Here is a 26,136-nt window from a genome sequence, read left to right as displayed (position 1 = left end):
AAAAGAAGAAGATAACAGGAGAGGAAGAAAAGGGGAGTATGTCAGAGGGGGAGACGAACCATGAGAGATGATGGACTCTGAAAAACAAACTGAGGGTTCTAGAGGGTAGGGGGGTGGGGGGATGGGTTAGCCTGGTGATGGGTATTGAGGAGGGCACGTTTTGCATGGTGCACTGGGTGTTATGAACAAACAATGAATCATGGAACACTGCATCAAAAACTAATGATGTAATATATGGTGATTAACATAACAATAAAAAATTAAAAAAAAAAATCTCTCCCTCTCCCTCTCCCACTGCCCCTTACCTCCCCTCCTCTCAAAGGAAAATAGATAGATAGATAGATAGATAGACAGACAGATGAATATTTTCTTTTCTCTGGATGACTTTATTGTAAGAACACAGTACAGAATACATACAGCATACAAAATATGTGTTAATGGACTGTTATCAGTCAGACTTCTGGTCAACAGTAGCCTGTGATTAGTTAAGTTTTTGGGGGAGTCAAAAGTTATATGCAGATTTTCTACTGGATCAGTGCCCTCTAACCCCGAATTGTTCAGGGTCAACTGTATTTAAAGTGAGTCCATCTCCTTGTTTGTAAGACTAAAAAAAACAATAGCACTTAAGAGCAGCTGCTATTGCAGGGATTAAAAAAAGAAAAAGCTTGTAAAGTGTCTGGCACGGAGCCTCGCATCAAGCTAGCCCTTAATATATTCGAGGCAACAGCTAGGAAGACTACATGGCTCCCGATTCGGCCAATTTCTGTTGGTGTGACCTTGAGACAATGAGATCACAGTCTTAGGAATTAGAAAGATGCGGGTTCCAATCCTGACGCTGTCGCCTTCTGTGGGAATTACTTTCTCTCTCAACGTTGGGTTCTCATCAGGGAAATGAGCATATCCGACAGAATTATGACTGGGGTTCTATAAAATGGTACACATAGAACACCCAGGTAAGTGCCTATGCACAGCAGGTGCACAGATACAAGAGGGACTAGGGCATTACCTTCCCTCTTCCCTTAGCTCAGCTTGTTCGTCCATTCGCTCAACAAACGTGCACTGAATAGCAACTATGCCCCGTGTCCTGTGTACCTTGTATTAGCAAAGGAGGAGCAAACCACGCCAGAAAGGAGAGGCAGGCATCTCACTCTAAGAGCTTGTTTTGGACGCCAAAAATAATTGGTATAGGGTTAATCTGGCTTCTTTCTAGTTTCTCCTCTTTTAAGCCGCCGACTTCCACTAAAGGGCCAACGAGCTAGAGAAGGGGGCTGAGGAGCCACCAAGTGGACCCGCCCCCAGAGGCAGGAGTCATTCACAGTCTCTTTAATCTGCTCACCCAGAATGACAGCCAGAGAGGAGCCCCTCTTCCAGGCAGGCCCCACACAAGCTCTGCTACCAGGAGGTCTCGATCTCCCTACTCCTCCCTGCTCACACACCAACTAGCTCCAAGGTGTTACCTTTGTGTGACAAGATGCTCCCCCGGAAGTTCAAAGTTCTCTTCTCTTGCTTGTGGGTGTCAAATGCCCAGAAAAGGTTCACCACATAGCCATTCACCTGCCAGGAACCAAGAAACGTGTTAGGGGAACAGCACACAGCCAGGAAGCATAGCAAACACAGAAGGCAGCCCTTTGCTCTTGTTCCTTTAGGCATCGCCTTTCTTAATGGACGGGTTGTTTCTTTTGATCTTTAGACAGGTTCCCTGTGTGCTATCATTGAATATTTAGTTATATGGCACCTGCTTCTAAAAACAAATATGAGACTGTAATATACACTATAGGTGTGATGAAACAAACAAAAAAAACTGGGTGCAGAATAAAAGGACGAGGGCCAATTCATAAGGAACCCAACTTTAAAGAGAATTACATTATGGTAATGAAGGCTACATCTTAGCTCAGGTGATCCTTGCAGTCAAGGCCAAGGGGTCAATACGAAAGGGGCTTGTTCAGCTCCCACTGTCTTAACAGGAGCAAATATACCCAGGCCTCAGGAAACATTACTTTTTCTAAGTCCTGAGCTCATAAAAGGATTTGATCCGAAGATCTTTAAATATGGGGCGACAACAAAAAAATCAAAATGCTCTCAAGAGCGAAGACGATATAGACAGGGTTTAGGGAAAGGTCATCCCTTGTAGCAACAGTCTCTGAAGCCAAGGGCAGGCCACCAAATTGTGGTTCAGCAAGTGGCACAAGGGCTCCGAAGGCTGTTTGTCCCACCACAGCTTCAGACAGGGAGGGAGGTGAGGAAAAACATATGAGAAAGAAAGAACGTTATGGAAGGTGAATCTCAACTTGGAAAACCAAAGGCACACAGAGGCTTATGGTGGAGCGGGCCCTGCAGACGGGCCGCGCGGAAGGGATGGTGGCGCCAGAAGGGGAGGATGCGCAGTGGCTGTAAGTGGATATGTTTCTAAGGTATCTGCCTCTCTCCCTCTCTCACTGTGGGAACTTCTGCCTTAGTGCTTCGCACCAGGAAATCCAATAAAGCTGAAAATTACAGGGCATACATATTCTGTTAACACCAACTCTTTATTTGCACTGTAGCTGTGAACCATTTAATTATATGGCTTAAAAAAAAAAAAAAAAAAAAAAAAGGCACCAGGCTGAGGCAGAATAATTACACGAGAAGGACTCAAGTTGTTCTTCATGGGGGAAGGAACCAACCTAGTCCTGGTATTTGGGTTTTACTGGATCAAGTCACTCACTCTTCTTCCTCGTACTGTGCCGGGCCACAGCGGTTCCATCACAAGGAGAGCCCCACCCGACTGCCAGTCTGAAATCCCAATGTTACCTTGATGTCACTCTCCATGGTCAGGGTGAAGCTCAGAGAATTCTCACTGTAGCTGTCGATGTGGATATCTGGTGGTGGGATCACTAAAAACAAAAAGAAAAGGAATTCAAAAAGAGAAACCACGTGATGAAAAGTGAGGAAGGCAGGACTTCACAGCTCTCAACTCAACAGACAAAGCGATTTTTTTTTAGTGCGGGAGGAAAGGGCAGGTCTTTGGCTGTCCTCACTCGTCTCTTTTACTGCCGTTGTCCTAGAGCTGAGGGTGGATCACACAGCTACCTTGGCTCCGTCAGCTATCCTGGCAACTGGGTCGAGCAGGAAAGTTCCATGATGTAAATGTCCCCAAACAGCCCAGCTGCAGCCTGCTTCTAAAAAGTGCCATCCCACCAAAATCAGACGAAAGAACTGTAGGAGACTTTCCAAGGCAGGTGTGATTTGTGCTCAGGGAATTCAAGGTACGTGTACGTGTCTTATTGCTGACCTTCCAGTGTCCCTTCTTTTCAGTATGTATGTTTTGATCGGTTTTGTAGAGAGAAATGACAACCCCATCAAAACTCTAGGGGAGTGTGCACTCGGTACGCTTTTTCTAATTACCGCCAAGCACCCTATCACAAAGACTGGCTGGCCTCCTGCCCTGATCTCCATGAGCCCAAATTTTACAGTGACTCTCCATAACCCACAGCCCATCTCTCGCAGGCTCAGGTTAAGGTAAAACCCCCCAACCACACTCCATGTGACACTTCTGTCCAGAAACGAAAGCCACAGGTGCCAAGGCTACGTTCTGGAAACCATCGGGGAACAGGAGCCATAGTTGGTCTCCCCAAGTGTGCCAGAAGCCTTCCTTTTAATTGCTTTAATTCACTCCTTCATCAACGATTTCACCAGCTTCCTCCTCGACACCAGTGAGAGAGCGGAGGAAACCAGACAGGACCCCGACCCTCGTGAGGCACACATGCAAGCAGAACAGTGCATGGGAGCAGGGATCTCAGCCCAGGGCAGGCAGGGCAGCCCGGCAGTTAAAGGTACAGGCTTTGGAGTCGGGAGGATCAGGCTCCTATCCCAGCTCTCTGCCATTTACTGACTGTGCAGGAAATGACTTAACTGCTTTCTAGTTCCGTTCGTATAGATATTGTTTGGAGGGTGCTAAGGGTTCAATGAGATGGGCCGATGTATGCAAAGCACTAGAAACTACCACCTTGGCATCGTTTGTCAGTGCCACTGGGGAAGTTACAAGTGTCAGCATGGCACTCTAATGAACACCATCAACGGACACATACAAAATCATCCATATCTGCTGTGAGAAGGAATGAGTCCTTTTATTTTGGATATCACGCGTGAGCACAAGAGCTGGGCATGACAGCCTCTGGAAATCCCTTTGTATGTCTGCACCATAAGAACTGTGCAGCTCTGCGGGGAGAAGTGCCTTCAGACAGTCCCCAGAGAAACTCCATATCTAAAGCACTACTGGAAACCCCTGGAAATGCGTGCATGTTGGCAGGGGGAAGGAGGTCGTGTGAAGTTTTCTCATCTATGCTTCTCCGTCTCCTAGTCACGCTGAAAGTCATTTCCAAAGGGTTTCTATCTTCTCTCAATCTGCAAACACCGGGATCATTTACCTTTTCCTTTGACGGTGGTAATGGATTTAGAATCGCTCCAGTTTCCTACTCCACGACTCGTCACTGCAGCCACCTTGTCAAATCAGAGCATGAATTAGTATAAAATAAAGGCAATGCGCCATACATTGAGGGTTCTGAAGGAGCTACGGGGCCAGGACTCTGGCAGTGAGGGTGGCAAACAGTCTATGCAGGGCGATCCCAGACACGCAGAGGCCCCAGCAAACGCAACAACAGAGGGGGAGGAGAAAACAGGAGGGATCTGGGCAAAGGGAGCTGTGACAGTGCAGGCATGATGGATTTCTGTTGATTGACAGGTCTCAGGTTCTTCTATAGGGTGGGGGATGGGGGGGTATGTGCACACGATGTTTATGACGTAAACATACGTGTATATGAGAAAGGGGACTGGGAAAATCATCAGTGTCATGGAGCCTGGGTGCGCAGTTAATGGTCCCAACAAACATGTTCTGCACAAAATCGGTCTCTTTTCTGCTAAAGGTATTGATAGCATGTTGCCTAAGATCCCTACGACAGCGGCTTCTAAATGCCACTTACCGTAGCTCTGCAACACCCTGCAGCTAAGGAGAAGCAGAAAAGTGGCAAGTGCAGGAGTAAAGGAGCTGGAACGCTAGCAGAAGATCCAGGTTAAAAGCAGGTAGAGCTGCAGTACCATAAATTCTCAGTTATCTGAGGGAAATTTGATTTCAAGTTCTCTGTGGCACTGGTTTAAGAGACTGAAATGATGATGACCTCCCAGAGCAAGGGGTCAGGCTTTTAGCAGACTACTAGCAAGTATCTCACAAAGGTAAGCACGGAGTCCTTGTGTTCTGAGACTGCCCAGGTGGCTGAAATGGGGGCTGATACTCACTCTGACAGTATATGGAGCATTGACCAGTAAATTCTTTATTTCAGTAAAGTTACTAGCAGTCCTCTGGGAGGCCCACATCTTGGAACCACTCCTGCTGTATTCCACCTAAAGTGAAAAGAAGAAATTACTAGCAAGGTAACCAATGGTCTGGGACATCCTGATACCTTACAAGGAGGCAGGAAGAGAGAGGGAGGTGAGATGCCAAGGGTTCTCATGGGTGGAGCGCTATCTCCCCGGCTACATCAATTCAAGTCCTAGCCACTCAGAACACGTTTCTGCTCTGGCAGACCCAGAAATCTGTTCACGTAGACACACAAGGCCCGCCACTTCTAGAAGTTACTTACAATGTACTCTCGAATGAGGCCATGGGTGTGGGTGGGAGGAGTCCAGTGGGCCACAATCACACCTTCCTCTTCCCTGTGGAGTGACAGCTGGAGATTCTGAGGGGCATCCGGCACTAGAAAAGAGTCAGCTCAGGGTTAAAACCCATCTGCATATTGGTAAAGGAGAGGAACTTTCCTGAGATTGAAACAAAGACTAGAAAGAATCCAGAGCCAGCACTGGGACCTATTCACCAATAAAGGCTGTAAGCTTGGTCTTCACATCGACAAACCCTTTCTCTCTTCCAGAACCCAAGGTGTGCAGTGCACACATCAGATCGCGGCTTAGTCCCGTGTGATGGAGGTCTACGGCTCACAAGGGCTGCAGGATGGAATCACTTGCTGGCACTAGACCTTCAGTGCTGCGATCTCAATTGCCAAGGACAACACCTCCTGCCTCGACTTCTCATCCAATCCCAGGATCATGGGCAGGACTACAAAGGAATGAGGAGACTTCCTTTCTAACAGCACAGAACTCCTATACCCAAATGAATGGGATCACCTTCAAAGCAAGGTCCTTAATGACTTTAGTGTCAAGACATTTCTAGATCTTCTCTTTTGTGACTGCCTTCAGAATGGGGTTAGAAGCCACACCCATGCCTGTACCCTGCCTGCACCCTGCCTGCACCCATGCCTGCACCCATGCCTGCACCCTGCCTGCACCCATGCCTGCACCCTGCCTGCACCCTGCCTACACCCATGCCTGCAGCCTGCCTGCAGCCTGCCTACACCCATGCCTGCAGCCTGCCTGCATCCTGCCTGCACCTGTGCCCCAGGGTCACATGAGATGTGCTGTGTACTTCCTCCAGACCTATTTCAATTCTCCCTTGCGGGCTCTGGAGGACCGTCTGACACCCCCGGGCTCTACTAAACAAGTGTTAACAAAATCATAACACACAGGTTGTCAGTGAGTTTTGCCGTGCTTCACACCTCCGTGCTTTCTCCAGGATCCCCCTGTAGGTATCCTGCCCTTGTGCTGGAAGCAACCAAGGAGCTTCAAGGAGCTTCAAGGAGCCCTGGTTCCTTTTTATGAAGAATGGCACAGAAGCCTCGATCTTAGTGATGGGTGTGCTCACTGCTATGGAAGTGTCATCTGTCTGGGCCTTCCCAGCTGACAGAGCAAGGAACTATCTATGTGATACCAGCCTGCCTGTGGACACGGATCTGTAACTATTTTATACGTAAGCATCTGCACGTACATCAAGACCGACTGGAGTTCATACAGAGGTCTCCAACCATAACCCAAATGTAAGCATGGGCCCTCGCAAATGCAAAGTTCACAAGACCCTGGGGACGAAGATCACTGGAATAAGCATGGAGTCACCCGACGTCAGCTACCGTGAGAGGTGAGGAAGCAGGGAATTCTCTAGGACATGTGAGTTTTGGTAAATCTCTTGGAAACGGAGCCTTAGTACTCCTGACATGCCTCATGTTTTAACAATGATGATCTCACAAATCCTGAGTACTAGGAGATGGAAGGTAGAGACAGGAGCTAGAGAAGCAATGCAAAAGAGGCCATGTTGGGCACGATCTGAAGTTAACTTCCGAAGGTAGCAAAACCCCACATGACCTAATAAGGAGAATACGTGCTCAACAGCTCAGGCAGGACCATCAAGCTTCGCCACAAATCTTCTGTATACATGCGGCCCATGTCATTAGGTTCCCACACTCCTGAGTGTCCTTGGGAAACTCTCTGCAAATCCCACAGTAGGTCTTGGACACACCATAAACAGAAACTAGAATACTTACGTCCTTCTGGTGTCCGCAGGGTCACAAAGTCGTTGGTATTGTGCACTTTGCTGAGACACTGGACCTGCACTTTGACCTGATACGTGGTGTCTGGCTTCAAAACTTTTAATATGGTGTTGGTTTTATTGCTGTGGGTCTCCACGGTCTTCCAGATGCCCTCTCCGACCACCCTGGCCGGAAGAAGAAAGATATAGTCACATCAGAGCAGTGTGGGGTTGCAAAGGACGCTGGGCTCAGCTAATGAAGAGCCACTCTGTGCACACCACAAGAGTTTGCAGAACATCCAGTGCTGGTAAGAACACTGTTTTCTTTTCTCATGGCAAAGATGGGACCCACCTGTAGTAGACATTATAGACACAACCAGCAGAGGGCATTTTCTTGGGCCGTGTCCAGGTCAACGTTACGTCCCCAGAGAAGTCGGCCGTCCACTGAAGATTCTGTACTTTGTATACAGTTAGTTCATCTAGAGAGATGAAGGGGGAAAGGGAAAGAAAGTGGTATCTCACAAATCCTTGCGTTTCAAAGGACCCAAGAGGTCCCTGATGTTTAGGCAGACCTACCAGGATCTAGATTGTCAGGCCATGGTCAGCCTCTTAAGACATCACAGAAAAAAAAGAGTTCAAGCCTTCCTGTACGACCTTGCCCGGGGTCTCCTAAATTTCCAGTCACGGTATTTTCCTTGCATTTTGCCTCCTTGTCTACACGGAGGTAAGCCTGTTTCTCAAGAGAGAATTCTACAGGTCCAGGGACAATGTCATAGCAAAAGATCCATTACTGCGATAGACCGAATGTGTGTGTCCCTCCAAATTCATATGCTGAAACCCAATCCCCAATGTGATGGGATCAGGAAGCAAGGCCGTTGGGAGGTGATCAGGTCCTAAGGATGGAGTCCTCAGGAGTGACATGAGTGTCCTCATAAAAGCAACCCCAGAGAGCTCCCTCACCCCTTCCGCCACGGGAGGACACAGGGAAGACGGCCATCTATGAACTGGGAAGCGAGCCCTCACCAGACGTGGAACCTGCTGGTGCTCTGACCCGGGCTTCCAGCCTCCAGAACTGAGAGAAGAGCTTTGCGCGGTGGCAGTATCGTAGCCAATGAGGTTTATCCGAGGCGTGATTATTGCTAACTGAAAACTTTTCCCAGAACTGAGAGAAGTAAGTTTCTGTTGTTTAGAAGCCCTTCAGTCTGTGATGTTCTGTTAATGGCAGCCCCAAAAGACTAGGGCAATTACTAAGGGCGCTCCAGACAGAAGGACTGCGTCCACCCCGCCACGAAGCCTGAGGCTCTGCGAGCGTGGTGCACCTGGGCAGAGGCGGGACAAGCCTCCCTTCACCGGGTGCTCCAAAACCGGACAAAAAGCGGTTTCCCCTTCAGGCTGAGGAAAGGCTCACAAGGTTCCCGGCAGAGTGCCCGCAGGGGGTGGAGGCTGAGCCCAGGGCCCGAGGGCTGGCACTCACCGCTGCAGGCCCTCTCATCGCTCTCGTCTGAGCAGTCCAGGAAGCCATCACAGCGCTCCGAGAGCACGATGCACGCCTCACCGTCCTCACACTTGAACTCCCTGCTCATACAGGTCAAGGTGCTGTGTGTGGCTGCAATACAGGGGAGGGCGCGTTGTGGTAATAGCAGATCGTGTTTAGGAAAAGTGGTCTGCACTAATCAGCTTCTGATTCAAAACACGTCTCTGGAACAAGGAGCAGTAATCCCCACGGTGGCACTTGGGATGCCTCCTTATCTGACATGAACAACGGGAATCTGCCTCCAGGAAGAGGAAGAGCTTTGGGGTCAAATGATCTAGAGTGGGTGCAATAATTTACAGGCTCCACGGTGAGTCACCGGAATTGGCCAGGGTCCAAAATTTCTGTACTAGAATGAGAACAAGGAATCTTGTTTTCTCTCTGAGACACTGCATCTGCTTCTGAAAACCACACTTTGAGATGCAAGTAGAAAAACTGGATAATGTTCTTGTGAGAGAACCAGCATGGTCAACGGGAATGGATAATGGATCCAGAATTATGTTCCTAGAGGCAAAAAGATACGGGGGGTCGGGGTGGATTGAAAAGTTTTAACAACTATCCTCAACTGGCGAGTGCTCACGTGAATGACGAATTAAGACTGTGCATGTCGCTAGTGTGGAGGTACAGACTTCAATTAAATATACTTTTAAAAAGAGCTCTCTATTATAGTAATTGTCATTGAAAGAAAGGAAATGTGAGGCTTTTTACAAACTATAATCCCCCATCTCCTGGAAAATCATTGTATTATAGAGCTCTGTGACATGCTGAGCTGAAATTGGTTTGCCTTGGGGAGGTTGGGCGGGGGGACTTGGTTACAAATAAAACTGCACTAGAGGATTTAGAAAACACTGGAGACCCACTAGTATAAGAAACCCAAAATGGAATTCATCTTTCCATCTATCCATCCACCTACCCACCCATTCACCCACTTACCTATCCAATTCAACCAGCCACCCAGTACCCACCCACCCACCCACCCATCTAGACACCCATCCATCCATCCATCTGCCCCTTCATTTATCCATCTACCCATCCATTCATCCACTCATCCACCCACCCATCTACCCCTCCATTTAACCATCTACCCATCCATCCATCTATCCATCCACCCATCTCCCCAACCATCTACCCAACCAGTGAATACTCATGGAAGGTCTACGGTGAATCAGGTACTGTTCAAGATGCTAAGAACATGGTGATGTGTACAACAAAGGACCTAAGCTCACAGAGCTTACTTTCTATTGAGAGAAACAGCAAAAAAGTAAGCAAATCACTCTGTGGTTTTAGGTAGCGATTAAAAACTACAAAGAAACATGAAAAGAGAAACAGCAACAGAATGATCGACAGGGGTCATTTCATGCAGAAATGAGAGAAACTCTAGGAGAAACTCTATGAAGGGCATTGTTTTAGAAAATACCAAGATCCCCCTTCCACAATTATTCCACGTGGTAAAATATATCCAAACAACAGGTGAGTCGTAAAGCTGGTGGGTGTTTGAGGTTTCTTTATGAAACATGTCTCAGCGTTTTTTAAAGTGGGAAAACATAGGTTTTAGAAATAGAGAATACAGGGGGCGCCTGGGTGGCTCAGTCGTTAAGCATCTGCTTTCAGCTCAGGTCGTAATCCCAGGGTCCTGGGATCGAGTCCCACCTCGGGCTCCCTGCTCGGCAGGAAGCCTGCTTCTCCCTCTCCCACTCCCCCTGCTTATGTTCCTGCTCTTGCCGTGTCTCTCTGTCAGACAAATAAAATCTTAAAAAAAAAAAAAAAAGAAATAGAGAATATGGTTGTCATTAATCTCTGAAAATCCTTAAGCTGATAATTAAACAGATGATTAACTGGCACTTGGAAGAGAATGTGGCGGCCTTCAGGGGCCAGCTTCTCCAAGAAGAATCTTGTCATGTTAATCTCATTTCCTTTTTTGATAGGGCTCTCAGATTAATGGACTGAGGAAGACTGGAAATAGAGCACATCTTGATTTTAAGACCCTTAACTAGGCAACATCCTGATGAATAAGGCCGATTTGGAACAGGTAAAAGAAACTTATTTAAAGAATGCCAATTAAAGAATTAATCTCACCCAGGAGGAAGGTCCTATTTCATTTCCTCTGTTAATTATTTTCAATGTTCATCTTACGGTGCAGTTACTTATTTGGCTGAAATGTTCCTACTATGATTTTGGAAAGTATGGGATCAATCTGCCCTGTTATCTTGATGTCCCAAAGATCCATCTGAATTTTACCGTACTCCCTTGTTTCCCTCTGTTATTTCAGAGTATTCCACTATAAGAACTTCGAATGTGGCATGATGAAAAGGTCACAACCCCGTGCAAAAAAAACACAAAAACAAAACAAACAAACAAACAAAAAAACAACAACTAAATAAATGTCCCAGTCTGGTACTGACAAGGTGATCTCTGAAGCTGATGCTCCTCTCTCTAAAATGGAGATAATCCCCAAATCGCAAGGTTATCATGAGAAACGAAGCAGGAGTGATGAGGTCTCCTGCTCTCCCGAAATCCTCCCAAGCGGTGAATTCCTCCAAGACTACTCACGACAGTTGGCCTCATCCTGGCCGTCTTGGCAATCTTGGTGGCCGTCACAGCGCTTCCAGTTGGGGATACACTTCTTTGGCTGGTGACACTCGAATTCAAATCGGTCACAGCGCCCATGGTGAGTGGGAACGGAGGCAGCCGTGACATTCGCTGGAAGAAAAAGTTTTGAAAATTCACTTTTTGAGTACTGAGGGAGCTGGTCAGCAAGAGCAACCAACTCAACCTGGTAGGAAATTCGGGAAATTATGGTGCTTTTGGAATGACGATGGGGGCCTGAAGACAAATATAAGTTCTGGATAGGGAAGGCAGATCAACAGGACACAGCCATCTAATTTTGGAAGCTGGAATGCAGACAGCGGTAAGTGACTCAAGGGACCGGAGGAGGCTGTACCCCATCCTAAGCTGTCACGGCAGAAAGCAAAGAACCCACAAGATCAACATCACAGAATCTTCAAAAAGCTGAAAAATGGTATCTGTGAACAGAGAAGGGGAATAAAGACAGTAAGGGAACAAACCGAAGAATGTTTGAGCAGCAGCAAGAGTCCCTACGTGCCCTGCCCCTACCAGCCCCATGTGACAATCACCCTGGACGTCACCCCCCCAGAAGCCTGGAGGATTGTTACGTGGAGGTTAAAAGGGCTGGTTAGAAGGGCCTAGTGAAGAGCAAGAATGCCATACTGCAGAGAGGGGGTTAAACCCTCAGATTGCTGAATGCGGGGACCCTGGTCCCTGTCCCGCATAAGCCCTGGCAGGAACACCTTTATTCACTAGGCAGGAGATTGTAAAATTCTCCTCAAGGGAAATCGATCAGCCTCAGAAACAAATCCTCAAGCAACCCAGATCAAAAGTTCCCCACCAAACAGCCCCACCATGAAACTCAAAGCTGACAAGCTTACCTGTGTGCAGAATCGCTTGCATTTTTGTCCCCATCCTTAAACACAAGTAAGCAACCCAGGATTATTTGGGGGAAAACCTTTGACATGAAAGACAGAAGCGAGTACAGACCCCTTCCCTGCAAAAAAAGAACATTTGGAAGAAAGAGAGACTCTGTAAGAATAAAACCTCAAATATAAATATCCTCAATATGCTCAGAACGAAAGAATATCTATTTCTGCATGAAAAAAGAACAGGATGCCATGCAAAAGGAAGAGTATGAGAAATTTCAAAGGTAACTGTAATGGAAAACTCAGAAGCAGAGCTGGAAGATAGAGCTGAACCTTCCAGAAAGTAGAAGGGGGGAAAAAAGAGGGGGGGGGATCGATTAAAAAATAGAAAGGTGACAGGACCACATCAGTAGATCTAATGTATGAATGACAAGAGTTCCAGGAGGAAAGAGAAAACAGAAAAGATTAATGGAGTAATTCAAGAAAAATTCCCCAAACTCAAATACGTAAGTTTCCGGAATGAAAGAGGCTATCAGTGTCCATCCACCACACTGGATGGAAAGGGACCCGCATCAAAGCACATCGTTGTGAAATTTCAAAACACTGGAGCCAAAAGGGTATACCCTACACGCTTCCAGAGGGTAAAAACACATGACATGCACAAGATCACAATCAAAATGGCTTTGGATTTCCCAGGAGCTGCTCAGTGACAGGAGCAATACCTTCAAAATTCTGAAGAATTACTGACAACAAAGAATTCCAAACCCAGACCAACAACTATCACTCACATGTGAAGACAGAAAATAAAACACTTTCAGAGAAGCAAGACCTCAATGATGCCTCCCACGTTCTGTTTCCCAGGGAACCTTCTGGAAAATGTGCTCTACCAAAAAAATGGGATTAAACTTTAAAAAAAAGAGAGAGAGAGATAAAAGAGAGAGAGAGGGAAATGAAGAATGAGGGAGAGAAATCTGGGATATAGAAAACAGAATCTCTAAAATAAGAGAAGTCAAACAAGTCCTTAGAATGGAGAAGCCACATCCCGCGAGACACGTGTGGTCCAGGCACAGAGAGTGACAGGCACAAACCCCAAGCAGCAAACTCAGAAGACAAACACGTTGAAGGCTGTCTTCTCTGTGTCCTTGGCCTCTGCACCACCTTGTCACTGGACAAAACTACTGGAGGGTGCACTTCAACAACACAAGGGAGCAAACCAAGAAAAGCAAGACACAAGACCCAGGAAACAGAGACTCTAAACCAGGAGAAAGGCAAAAGGAGTCCCGAGGAGGGCAGTGAAGGCCCAGGGGAGGGGCGTGCAGCAGGCCCGGACAGCACTGGGCCCAGAGAGGAGGATCCAGGCTGGTAGAAGGGATACCCCCAAAAGAAACTCTGGGGCTCAGAAATCACTGATACGGTGACATTGCAGAAAGTGACCCCTAGAGGCAACTGAGAAGGGGAAAGCATTAGCAGACAGCACACGATAACCTGAGCTAATAAATGAAACAACAAGAACCAATTACTAATTTGGGGATATTGTGCACATTCCACGGTTTTAACTGGCTTTTCAAAGGGGCCTCTCTTACACCTAGAACCCCTCTGCTAAAACACGGTGCACGGGGAAAAGCAGTAAAAAATGAGGCTAGAAAGCCAAGCTAAGGCACATCACAACACTAATGCGTGGACAGTAAGGGGGACACCAGAAGGTTCCAGACCGGGGAAGGCATGATCACGCATCCATATGCAGCCTCTCCGAAGGTAAACTGTGAAGGGGAGAGACACAAGGCCCAGAGACCAGTTAGGAGACTTGCAGTGCAAAAACCAGATCCGAGAGCGGGAGAAGACCCAGTTAAATTTGCCCTGATGACATACATATGAAAGAAATCACAGAAGCTGAAGGAAAGATGGAAATAGGAATCTGCTCCCTGCATTAAGCAGAATTTGCTAGAGCCTGTTAACACCTGCTCAGAGGTTTCAGTAACCAAAAGACAATTTTGAGAGGAGAATCGAATCATTAAACAGACAGGTGGGTCTTGGGGGCCAAGGACAGAGATAACAAATAATTTTACAATTTGTTTTAATTTGAGAAGCATTTATAGGACGCTACCTGCCTATTATTGGAATAAACACAGGGGGGGTCCAAAGTAGTACGTGGCACAATCCCAAAACATGAGATCCGTATAATCGCTTGGAAAAGAAAGATGCCCATGCATGAGATGACCAGGAAGCAGTGCACGGCAGATCGTAGCGAAGAATCAAAAGGACAACAGGTTAAGTAGGAGACTGGAAAAAAGATCCGTGCCGATTACAGGACTCAGTGAACGCTCCGTGGTGGTGGGCTTGCGCGGGAAGGTAACAGTGCACTTGCTCCAAGCAGGAATCTCAAACTTCAGTGAACCCAGCAGTCACATGGGGAGCTCCTGAGCTCCATGCAGAAATCCTAATTCTGCAGTTCTTACAAACGCCCCCAAGTGATTCCGTTACAGGTGGTCGCTGTTCCGTACGTTGATAAACTCTGGTGACATATCAAGGTCTCTTTTAGCTACAAAAACCATGCTTCTGTCTGCTGCGACGGACAGTGGGTTTTGCAGAGGGGTAAGTGTGAGGGCAAGGTCGAGGAGGACAGGGGTCTCTGGTAAGGCAGAAACTCTGCTGAAGGAATGTCAACAGAGAAGCAGCAGGTCTGTTCAGAGAGGATGAGGAACCCGGCTTGGCAGACAGGCAAAGGAATGGCAGGTAAGGAAGGACCTTGAAAATAGGACTCAAGGGTTGGGATCTATGCTCTGGACAAGAGAAAAACCCACTGATGCTTTCAAACAGTGAAGCCCTGGGACGATTTAGTTTTAAAGGAGGAAAATGACTGCTGATCTAGAAGTTTGCTAGGAAAAGGATTTGCAAAGCACAGAAAACAACTGTCTACTCTCTTACTGTAACCGAGTTTGAAATAGAATCCCGCTCAGGAAAGGACACAGCACCCTTACCTCTGTTCTGCCTACAGTTAAGGGTCTCAGGGTTGACTCCCACCTCCCGCAACACGGTTACTGCCCAGGCCTTCAGATGCCTCTCTGGGACCCGCCACTAGATGGCAGTGCTCACCCTCCTTTAGCAGGATGGCCGCCAACTAGCCAGCACCCTGTGAGTTTAACACACAGGCAAACACTTCCCTGTAATTGCCATTGTAATTTCCTGTGGAGAAGGAAGCAAAGGGGGCCCAACCGCAGCCAAAGCCGGGCGGCTGGCCTTTTCGTGCAGGCAGATGAGAAGGCGGTTAGAGGAGAGGAGACCCTCCAGCTCTCGAGTGCTCTGGAGGTGAGAAGCAGCCCGGGGCCACAGAGCACAGGGTCCCAGAAGGCAGGGGGCACTGAGCCGGGCCATTCTGGGCGGACCCCCAGAAGGTCCGTTCCACAAAGGCAGGTGCCACAGGAGCGGGCAGGGCCAGCACTCACCAGGCGAGGGGCAGGCTTCTTCATCCGAGCCATCTGCACAATCCCGGTACCCGTCGCACACCCAGCCGTCCATCACGCACGCCCCGCTGCTGCAGCGGTAGTAATTGGGCAGACATGTAGAGGGCCCGGGCGTAGGGGATGGAAGGATATGTGAATCTGAGCAAAACACAAGCAAGCAAGAACACCCAAAGTGTTACAAGACGCTTGAATCCAGACCAAAATGTGTCCCCAAACTTAGCGGGGACGTCCCCGTTTGAGCTGCCCCAGCCCAGGGAGGCCAGCATCAGGCATGGTTCTGACAGCAGCTCATCTAAAAATCATTTATAACGGGGTATCAGAATAGACCGCAACCTCTTCCCTTTTCTGGAGCAGACACACCTCAACCCTTTTATCTGATTTGGCTTAATACTTGAATTGAGTTTGCTTTTGCAGGGGCTCAACAGGGGCTCGATGCTTTTGCACGCTGATGGAAGGCAGGTGGCTCAGAATGCGAGGGCGGATGGAGAACTCCCACTTAGTCTACACACTGCGCTGGTTACAACTCCACTGCAGCTGCCCTGAGACCCAGTTCAGAGAGGAGAACCCCAAAAAGGAAAGTAACGAGCACGCGTCCCACACCAGTGCTCCTCGGACACAACACAGCACCTGTATCACCTAGAGATCTTGTCACAATGCAGATTCTGACTCAGAAGGGAGGCCTGGGGTCGGGGTTGGAGACCCTGCATTTCTCACAAGCTCCAAGCAGATGTGGACACTGCTGGTCCGCAGGCCCTGCCTGGAGTTGCCAGGCTCCGGAGCGCTCACTGTGGCCTGCAAAATATGGCCCTCGAAACAGGAGAAACCAACCATGCTGCTTTTAAAGTGGGCGGGGGTAGGAAAGAACTCAGAGAGCTGCGCCCCCAAAGTCACTGAATAAGCCCAGCCGCGAGGAAACCAACTCCGATTCTGTGCAGAAAGGCGGCCGTGTGCTGGGGCGCCCCGGTGACGGGCGGACCCAGGACCCTCACCTCCGCAGTCCCTCTCATCAGACCAGTCATCACAGTCGTTCTCCCTGTCACATTTCCACCTGCTGGGGATGCAGTGGCCGTTCTCACACTGGAACTGGAAGTAGCGGGAGCAGTTCGGGGCTTCTGTGGGGTTTTCTGGGGAGATGAACCACACCGTCAGTCAGTCGCCCCGCACCAGTGTGAACGCACGCAGCAACCAGACAGACACGGCCTCCTCAAGGCCCAAGTCCCCAGGCAGCCTGCACCGTCCTACCAGATACAGGTAAGGCAGCCTCTTGGACCCAAGCCCCATCTTCCTGGATCCCAACTCATGCTTCTCTGAGCCATGTTTCTGGATCTTACAAATAATACCAAAATTTTCATTTTGACGCTTTACCAGAGGAATGATATAATTACTGACTCTGACCCAACGGTGACAATGACTCTATAAGGTTGTGGAATCTGTAACCTTTAGGAGAGGAGAGGGAAGCACTCTGCAAAAGATTTCCCGTAATCCCTCTAATGTATTTCTTAGAGATCATGCGAACTTCCCGACTGGGCAAAGAAAAGGAACGGGAACAAACATCCCCCAACACTGACTGGGGGCAGGGTGCCACTTCAAGACTCAATTCCTTACACAGAGATTCGAGAGCTGGCAGGAACCAGCGCTGAGGAAGGAGAAGGCAGAGCCTGCATGGGAGTGGGCTGAGAATGGCCTCCTTAACCACAGGCAGCACTGTGACCCGGGGGTTAGGGACGGGAGGCTGAAGGTCCAAGCTCTTACCGCAGCTGGCTTCATCCGAGTAGTCACCACAATCATCCATGCCGTCACATTTCCAGATCAAGCTGATGCACACTCCGTTCTGGCACTGGAAACTGAACTCATCACAAACCTTGTGGAATTCAGGGTCTTGGGCTAGATAAGGAACAAGCATGCATGAATTCCAGGTTACTGCCATATGGAAAAGCTCAAAGTGGGACACTGCTTGGAAACGAAAAGAAAGAGCAAACTGTCCTCCACCAAGAGATAGACCGGCTACCAGGCTCCTTGATGGCAAAAGCCAATTGAAGGCCTAACCCCCAGTAGCTCAGAAGGTGACTATATTTGGAAACAGGGTCTTTAAAGAGGTGATTAAGTGACACTGAGGTCATTAGGGTGGACCCTCATCTAACAGGACTGGAAAGAAAAGGAAAGCAAGGCACAGACAGGCACTGAGGGAGAAAGAAGGCAGCCATCAGCAAGTCAAGGACGGGGACTGCAGAAGAACCAACTCTTGACCCGACATCTTGACCTCAAGCTTGTGGTCTCCAGAACTTCAGAAAATGAATTTTGCTGTTTTTAGCCACCCAGGCTGCAGTCTCTAGTAATGGCGGCCAAGCAGACTAGCACGAGTGGCTACCACAGGCAGGGCCCAGTTTTAGGAGCGGGGCTAGGGCAGCGCACGAGACAAAGGCCCTGCGCTCGTGAAGCCCACATTCCAGCTAGCAGAGACAGGCAGTCCAATAAACGCATCGCGTGCAAAGCGGTGACTCGCGCTGGGATGACCCCTGGCGCCAGGCAAGGGCTACAGAGGGACGGGTGCGCGGGAAAGGCCGGTCGGAGAAGGGGCTCTCTGGGCCAAGACCCCGGTCCTCCCACACCTTCTGCTGATACGGACACCAACCACCAAAGAGCAGTACTTCTGAAGGAACAAAGGTCAGTCTTTCTCAGAAAGGGCCACACTGGACCCTCAAGCAAGACCCGTGAACCAGAGCGGCCCAGCCCTTTGCAGTGTCTCCAGGGCCTCGCCCCCGAACCCCCGCACCACCACCACCCCACCCCACTCACAGCATCCTGCAAACTCTGCGTCCTCATCAGAACCGTCGCGGCACTGGACGATTCCGTCACACACCATGGAGTGGAACAGGCACTGCTGGCGGTTCTTGCACACGAAGTCCATGAAGCGTGTGCACAAAGGCTCTGAAAGGGGTCCAGGGCGGGGAGAAGGCCGTGAGCGCCCAGGACTGGGAGGGGGAGGGCTGGTACAGATGTGCCCTCAGGAGACAGCAGGAAGACCCACTTATTGGGCACTTGCTATGTGCCGAGCCCTGCGCTACAGCAACTGACCCTCGAGACAAGGTTACGAGAGATTTTACTGCCCAGTTGTCATAGGAGAACAGAGGGGATGGCAGCATTGAGTATTTTGCCAAGAGTACCCAGCGAATGAGGGGGGAGCCAGCCAAAACAGACATCCAGACCTGGGTGTCTGCCGTCCAAGCTCACGACCTTAATCACTAGGCACAGAATCCCGGCTCTCTACTACTTTTTCTATAAAGGACCAGAGTTACGGACTGAATCGTATCCCTAAAAATTCGTATGTTAAGGCCCTAACCCCCAGGGTAACTGTATTTGCAGACAGGGCCTTTAAAGAGGTAATGAAGGTTAAATGAGGTCATCCAGGGGAGGGGGGTCCCTGATCCGACAGGGACCGGGTCCTTCGAAGAGGAGACACCGGGGATGTGGGCACAGACAAAAGGCCACCCAGGACGTAGCCGGAAGATGATGGCCTTTGGACTCGAACTGCGACATCAGCCTGCCACCTGGGTCTCCAGCCTGCCAGCCTACCCTGCAGATTTGGACTTGCCAGCCCTCATCGCCGCATGAACGGATTCCCGAAAATAAATCTCTCTCCAGAGATTCACACATGCAATGGGTTCTGTTTCCCTAGAGAATGGTGGCTGACACAACCAGAGAGCGAATTCTCCAGGGTGTGCGAGTCCTACAGTCTCTATCACGACTACTCCACGCTGCCGTTCTTGCGTGGAAGCGGCCCCAGACAACACATAAACAAGTCATGACCGTGTTTAAAGAAAACTTCATTCCATAGAACAGCTTACGTCTGGGCTGGCTTTCCCCCGCAGTCCAGCCTGCCAACCCCTGCACCGCGACATCGGTTCTCAAGCTGGGCTGTCCATCACAATCACCTGCGGCACTTTTTAAAAAAAAATCCCAATGCCCGGGCCACGCTCCAGATGAATTACATCAGAATCCGGGGGGGGGGGGGGGGGCGGACCCAAGCACAGTATACTCACAGATGAGCACCACTGACCCAAGACAACCTCTGTGAGTCTAAAGGAAACTGGGATAAAAGAGTCACCTGGCCAAAAATGTTACCCAAGCAACACTAATAAAACCAATAAAGTAGGATAAGTAAGTGTTCAATTCAAAACAGTGGGTCGACTCCTGGAACATACTGCAACTAAACAACAGCATTCACCGAGCTACAACCCATTCCGCCATCACCCCACTGCTAACCCCCTCCCTGGCTCCTCTTCACCCAAACCACAATGCCTTGCCACCGTGAGCCTCCCAGAGTCCTGCATCAACTCGGGTTAAAAGCGAACCACCAGCACGTACTGAGGAAATGCAACAATTTAGTCCACTACATGCGCTTCCCCAGGGCAGGGAGAGGACTCACCGCAGTGCTGTTCGTCCGCGCCATCTGAGCAATCCCGCAGACCATCACAGTGCTTGCTGGATGGGATGCACGTGCCATTCGGGCAACGGAATCCGTTGCACTTCTTCTCTGAAATGCAATTCGACAACGGAAGGAAATGACGGAGAGGAAACAGGCAGGCACTCACCTGCGTCGTTGTGCGGGTGGAAAGCTGCACCACCCCTAAGGAAGGTGGGTGATGGTAAGCACGGCCATGGTTACCGACGCGTGCACACTGTGCCCAGCAATGCCATTGTAAAAATGTAACCTACCCACCCAAGTGTAAAATAGTGTAAGTATGAGGTTATTCGTTGTAAGGCTCTTTGTAACGCACGGAAAACCGTCTACGTGTCCATTAACAGGGGACTCTGCAATGCCTTATTGTGCACAGGAACACGAGACTGTCATAAAGGCACTGAGGAAGCACTCTGTAAAAACGTGTCATTGGATACACAGTTGTACGAAAAAAACAAGGTACAAAACAACATGCATAGCACACTACTTGTGTAAAAGAGAACAAGAATACACAGTACATTTAAATTTGCACATATGCACAAAAATATCCAAAAGGGTATACAACCATCATTTCCTATGTGGACAGGGTTGGAATTTGGCAGATGGGGAGAAAAATGTTTACTGTACACCTCTTGATACTTTTTCCATTTTGAACCATGAAAATATGTTACCTACTCAAGAGTACATATTTTTAAGAAAAGCTTCAGTGAATTAAAAAAAAGGGGGGGGACATGAATTCTGATTATAAATCCTGGTCTTTGAAAGCTCTCATAAATCACCATCTTAATTCTTCAGGAATTCCAAACCAAAGCCCTTTTGGAGAAAGCCCATCCTAGAAATGTTAAGAATCTTAGGTTTTGCACTTAGTAGAGAATTCTTAGCATGAGATAACCCTTTCTCCTGAACACAGAGCTACTGCCCAACGTTAGGCTTAAAAGTAAATTCTAGCAGGTCAGTCATGGCCACTGCAAACCCAACTCTTAGGAGAACGGTTCCAGGAGGGCCAGGGGTAAGGCAAGAAAATGTGTTTTAATCCCATAAAAGGTCATCATGGAATAGGAAATTATTCAAAGGACATCAAACAAATAGGAAGTGAGTACATGAGTTGGGGAAATATTTAATGTCACTAAGTATAAGGCTTTTTTTTAAAAAAGTATAAAATTAAAATTACACGAGACAAACTCCCATTCATTAAATCAGTGAAAACAGCTAAAATGTAAGCTCAAGGGAGACTTAGGGAAACAGACACTACACTACTGACAGAGATGCTTTGGGTATCATCACTTGGAAACTCAATATGGAGACACTTAATGAGAATCACTGAAGTCCATCAGAACCTCTGACCCAGCAATGCCATACTGAGGAACATATCCTAGGAAGTATCTTCAAGAAAAAAATAAGCCTTCATTTCCAAAGAAATAGATAATTTTACTATGCATAATAGTGTAAAACTAAAAACACTCAAATGCCTGACCAGGAAGCAACTAAGTAAGTCAGAGAAACACAAAGTGAATGTGCATCTGCCATGAAAATGCTGACTATAGAAAAATACAGACATAGGCAAACATCTTTAATACTTTGATATGAGAGCAATAGGGTATACAACATGCAGACAATGACTTCAATCCCACGAAGATCTGGAAGTATGGTGTCAAGTAACAGGAAATATATATATACTGGTCTCTGCCCCTGGTTACTAGCACGGAGCTCTTGAAACCCTTGTAATTCCCTAGGGGATAGAAGTCTCGTGTTCTAATGGGGCAACTCTGGGTGGGCTCCTGCATAGCCTTCAGATAGGGGCTGGTCACCAGGAAAACCATGCCATGATTAGAGGCTTGGAACTTTGAACCCCACCCCTGATCCTCTAGGAATGGGCAAAGGGTGGAGACTGAGGTAATGATCAGTCATACCTATGTGGTAAAGCCACTATAAAAATCCCAAAAGTATGGGGCTCAGAGAACCGTCCAGGTTGCTGAACACAGAGATGCTGGGAGAGCGGCAGGTCTTGGACAGGGCACGGAAGCCCCACAACCCTTCCCGATACTTTGCCCTATGCATCTGTTCCATCTGGATGTTCCTTCTATCCTTTCTCACATCCTGTTCTAACAAACTAGGAAACGTGTTTCCCTGCGTTCTGTGAGACATTCTAGTAAATCACTGACCCCAAGGAGGGGGACCCAGATATAGAGGTGGTCAGTCAGAAGTACAGATGACAACTCGGAGGCTGGTGACTGGCATGGGAGGTGGGGGCAGGGCTGGGGACCACACCCCTCACCCATGAGATCTGACACCATTCCAAGGAAGAAAGAGTAAGGAATGAGTTAACTGGAGGACACCCCCCAGCTGGTGCTGAAGAGTTACTTGATGTGGAAAACACACATGTGGTGGCCAAGAAGTGTTGGAAGTACTGTGTGAGCAGAATACTGAGAGCAAAGGAGAAACACAGGGATTTTTTTCCTACCGACATTAGAAAAAAAGGATAATGACAGAGAACCTTAAAGTTATTTGGCATTGGGGCGCCTGGGTGGCTCAGTCGTTAAGCGTCTGCCTTCGGCTCAGGTCATGATCCCAGGGTCCTGGGATCGAGCCCCGCATCGGGCTCCCTGCTCCGCCGGAAGCCTGCTTCTCCCTCTCCCACTCCCCCTGCTTGTGTTCCCTCTCTCGCTGTGTCCTTCTCTGTCAAACAAATAAATAAAATCTTTTTTTAAAAAAAGATATTTGGCATAAAACAGAATTTCATGAATTTGCGTTTGTGTGGCGACTATTTTGTGAAGGTAAGTGACCACCTCAGAGTTCTCTGTGAAATCAGTTATGCTGAAAAAGTCCCACCTTCGGGGTGGTGAGCCATTTTCCTACAGGATGGTAACAGAGTACTCTCAGTCACAAAGTATGCGATTTATACAGAAACTGTTGGCTAATTTCTGGTGGAATACTGGTCATTTCTGTACGTGTGGTGACTGCGTTTGGCACTCTGGGTGGGTGAACGGGTCGCCATTTCTTCTCTTCAAAGTTGTTATGGAAAAGCAGTGAGGCAAAACAGTTTGCCTGCCAACGAGGACAACACAACACACCCCTCAACATCCAGCGGCAGTGCCATATAGGAGCTGGAACGGTGCGTTCGGTTGTCCGCGTGGACACCCGGGCGCAGCAGAACAGTACTCCAGTCCCTGGCCCATTTGTTGCCTCTTTTCCTGAAGGGCAGACACTAGGGACGCTCCAGGTGGAAGCCAAAGCATGGGCATTTACCACAGTTCACTGGGTCTTCATCAGAACCGTCCTGGCAGTCCACGTCGCCATCACACGCCCACCGCTGGGGGATACAATGTCCATTGCGGCATTGGAAGTTGGAGGCCTCGCAGGTGTGATAGATGGCTGTCAGCAAGACAGAAGAGAGAAAGTGTCAACGCCACCCTCACCTCTGCTCCCCCACCGACTGCCGAGGAGCGGACCAAGGAGAGACTGTCCTGGGTAACACGGTATGGATCGGAGTGCCGGAGTTCCTCCCTGGCCAGGAACCGGGCACCCGGGGTTGCCCTGAAGGTGGGGTGCAGCCTCCTGATCCAGCAAATCACTTGACTCTGTGAGTCTGTGAAGTTACACAAGCATGGATGTACAGGTTTAAAAAAAAAAATCATTCACTTTTCGCAACCGCCTATGACGTGAGGGTTATTCCCCATTCACAGATAAGCAGCCTTAGAGGGGCGCCTGGGTGGCTCAGTCGGTTAAGAGTCTGCCTTGGGCTCAGGTCATGATCTCAGGGTCCTGGGATCCAGCCCCAAGTGGGGCCCTCTGCTCGGTGGGGAGTCTGCTTCTCCCTCTACCCCTCACCTCGCTCTTGTGCTCTCTCTCACTCTCTCTCTCAAGTTAATAAAATCTTTAAAAAAAAATAAAAAGAATTAAAAAAAAAAAAACAGCCTTAGAGAGATTAAGAAACTCGCCCACGTTCAGTGGGCGACTCCTGTTGCAAAGATAAGTAAGAGCCCCAGCACTCTCCAAGTCCAAAGCCTGTGCAGTCTATAATCTCACATGAACCCACTCACTCATCCAGATTCTTTGGGACAAGGAGAGGTGGTGCGTGCTCCAGGGACTGCCTCTAGACCTGGTCCAGACCTGGGGGCGTCAATCTCATCTATATTGACATACAGGGACCCCTGTAAGCTCTGAAAGCCTGTGATTTCATAATTCTCAATAAACGACCCAAATTCAAATGTGGAAAACCTCAGATCCAGAGAGCACGGAAGATTTATCCAAACTCACACAGAAAGGTCCCAGAACCTCGACTTGTCTAAATCTCCCAACTGACATCTACCAGCCCACAACACATGGTGCCCACTACAAACATTAAAAGAAAAAGACACAAGGGAAACAGTGCTGTTGTTATAAACCAACAGCCTTGTTTGTATACATGGGCGGAGGCCACCTGGAAGTCCTTTAAAAACATCTCAAAAAGACTAGTTCGAACGCAGAGTAACTGCCTCAAACCCAACCGGCACTACTAACCACCTCTCCATTAGATTTCCCCTTCCTCTGCTAAAACAGAAAGCTGTTTGTGTCTCTTCGTTGCTGAATGAAAGCCAGGGCTGGCCTTGTTTACCTCTGATAGAAAATAATACAATCGAGATGGATGGGCTCTCCGTTAGCTTAACTGTGTGGACAGGATGTCTTTGCAACAGATGAGGCAGAACAAACAAAAGTGGCTTATTGAGTGCGTACTATAGTTATTTATTCAATCAAGATGGTTGGCAATTGCTACTCAAGGATTGGGAAAATTGGCTTCCAATGCCCTCTAGAATTTCTACTGAATTTTAGGCTATTTTGCGCAGCAGTCTGAAATACAAAGAACCTGACTTTTCAAACCACTTTAAAACAAGTGGTGGTCCATTACCTGTTGTCTTCTCATCTCTCTGAAGATCAAGGCTATATGTGTAGCATGGAAATAGGGTCTATAGGAAGTTTTAATATTTTACAACCTTTGGCACTCAGAATCCATCAAACATCTTTTAAAGATATACTTTTATCTCTGATAAGAGGAGTATGTATATGTTGCACGTTACGTGAGCTTTTGCCCAAGTAAGCCATTGCCTGGAAGACTTTTGATCTGGTCGTTTTACAAGTCTGACAGCCCTTGAAAATATTCCTCAGCAAAGCCTTGCTCACTTTCATAAAATATACTGCTGCCTAAGCTCATTGCCATACTGATCTACTTGTTATTATTCAGCTTATGCACCTCATTTTTAACTGAAAACAATTTCAGAGTGCTAATGGAGTTTCCAAATGACCATTCTGGGAGGCATGTCTGAGATCTCCAAAATCTATCACAGAAGCTGAGCTCAGAAAGTCTAATCAGTTTGTATAATTTCATTTCAGTGGCCAGGTATGAATGGAATTCTTAACACATTCTCTTTCTGAATTTTCCCATCTTCTGAGTAACTTATTAGGTCTCTGACATGGAGTATCTGGTAATTAATACATGTTTAATTAGTACCTTTTTCTTTTAATTATAAAGATGGAAGAGATTGACTTTAATACAGACTAAAGAATGGGGGGAGAAAAATAAGAATCCTTTGCACGGCAGGAATCATTGTAACTGTGAGAAAGGATGGGCTAATGGGGTAAATGACCATGAAATTAGAGGATCAGGATTTCTAAGAGAGGCATTATCCTACACCTTACTCTCGGACTTGGACAGATCTTCCTTGACTTCCTTTCCCTCTGGAACACTTGGTCAGAAGCATTAACCGAATACAGGAGGGGCAGAAGAGATGGATGAATTTATATGGTAAGAAAGCACTTCCAGATTCATTACAAAGCACTGGACTATGAGGAGGCGAATGAGGGCAGAAAAAAATGCGACTATCAATTCAATTTGT

General features: G+C 48.1%; 1 protein-coding gene and 1 non-coding gene across 3 annotated transcripts in view; one reads left to right on the top strand and one right to left on the bottom strand.

Moving 5' to 3' along the window:
- The window catches only part of SORL1 (sortilin related receptor 1), a 163,726-nt gene that overhangs the window by 28,280 nt on the left and 109,310 nt on the right, over positions 1-26,136 (bottom strand). For both annotated transcript variants that reach the window (XM_025893456.2, XM_025893457.2), the window contains exons 26-40: positions 23,513-23,638; positions 20,234-20,341; positions 18,604-18,735; positions 17,560-17,691; positions 16,797-16,931; positions 15,790-15,945; positions 11,463-11,612; positions 8,856-8,987; positions 7,734-7,860; positions 7,398-7,567; positions 5,613-5,725; positions 5,269-5,373; positions 4,404-4,476; positions 2,788-2,870; positions 1,458-1,554 (exon numbers count right to left, since the gene is read on the bottom strand). In XM_025893456.2, coding sequence (XP_025749241.1) covers positions 1,458-1,554; positions 2,788-2,870; positions 4,404-4,476; positions 5,269-5,373; positions 5,613-5,725; positions 7,398-7,567; positions 7,734-7,860; positions 8,856-8,987; positions 11,463-11,612; positions 15,790-15,945; positions 16,797-16,931; positions 17,560-17,691; positions 18,604-18,735; positions 20,234-20,341; positions 23,513-23,638 — 1,839 coding nt within the window. The remainder of the gene's footprint in view (positions 1-1,457; positions 1,555-2,787; positions 2,871-4,403; positions 4,477-5,268; positions 5,374-5,612; positions 5,726-7,397; positions 7,568-7,733; positions 7,861-8,855; positions 8,988-11,462; positions 11,613-15,789; positions 15,946-16,796; positions 16,932-17,559; positions 17,692-18,603; positions 18,736-20,233; positions 20,342-23,512; positions 23,639-26,136) is intronic.
- On the top strand, positions 8,464-8,604 carry LOC112840637 (U4 spliceosomal RNA). Its single transcript, XR_012381620.1, has one exon. It is a non-coding gene; the product is annotated as a U4 spliceosomal RNA (small nuclear RNA).

This window comes from Callorhinus ursinus, unplaced genomic scaffold (genome assembly GCF_003265705.2).
Source record: "Callorhinus ursinus isolate GAN/ISIS: 27379988/994484 unplaced genomic scaffold, GSC_fseal_2.0 scaffold19, whole genome shotgun sequence".
NCBI lineage: Eukaryota > Metazoa > Chordata > Mammalia > Carnivora > Otariidae > Callorhinus > Callorhinus ursinus.
Note: the sequence above shows the minus strand (reverse complement) of the source record. Positions and strands in the feature narration are given on the sequence as shown.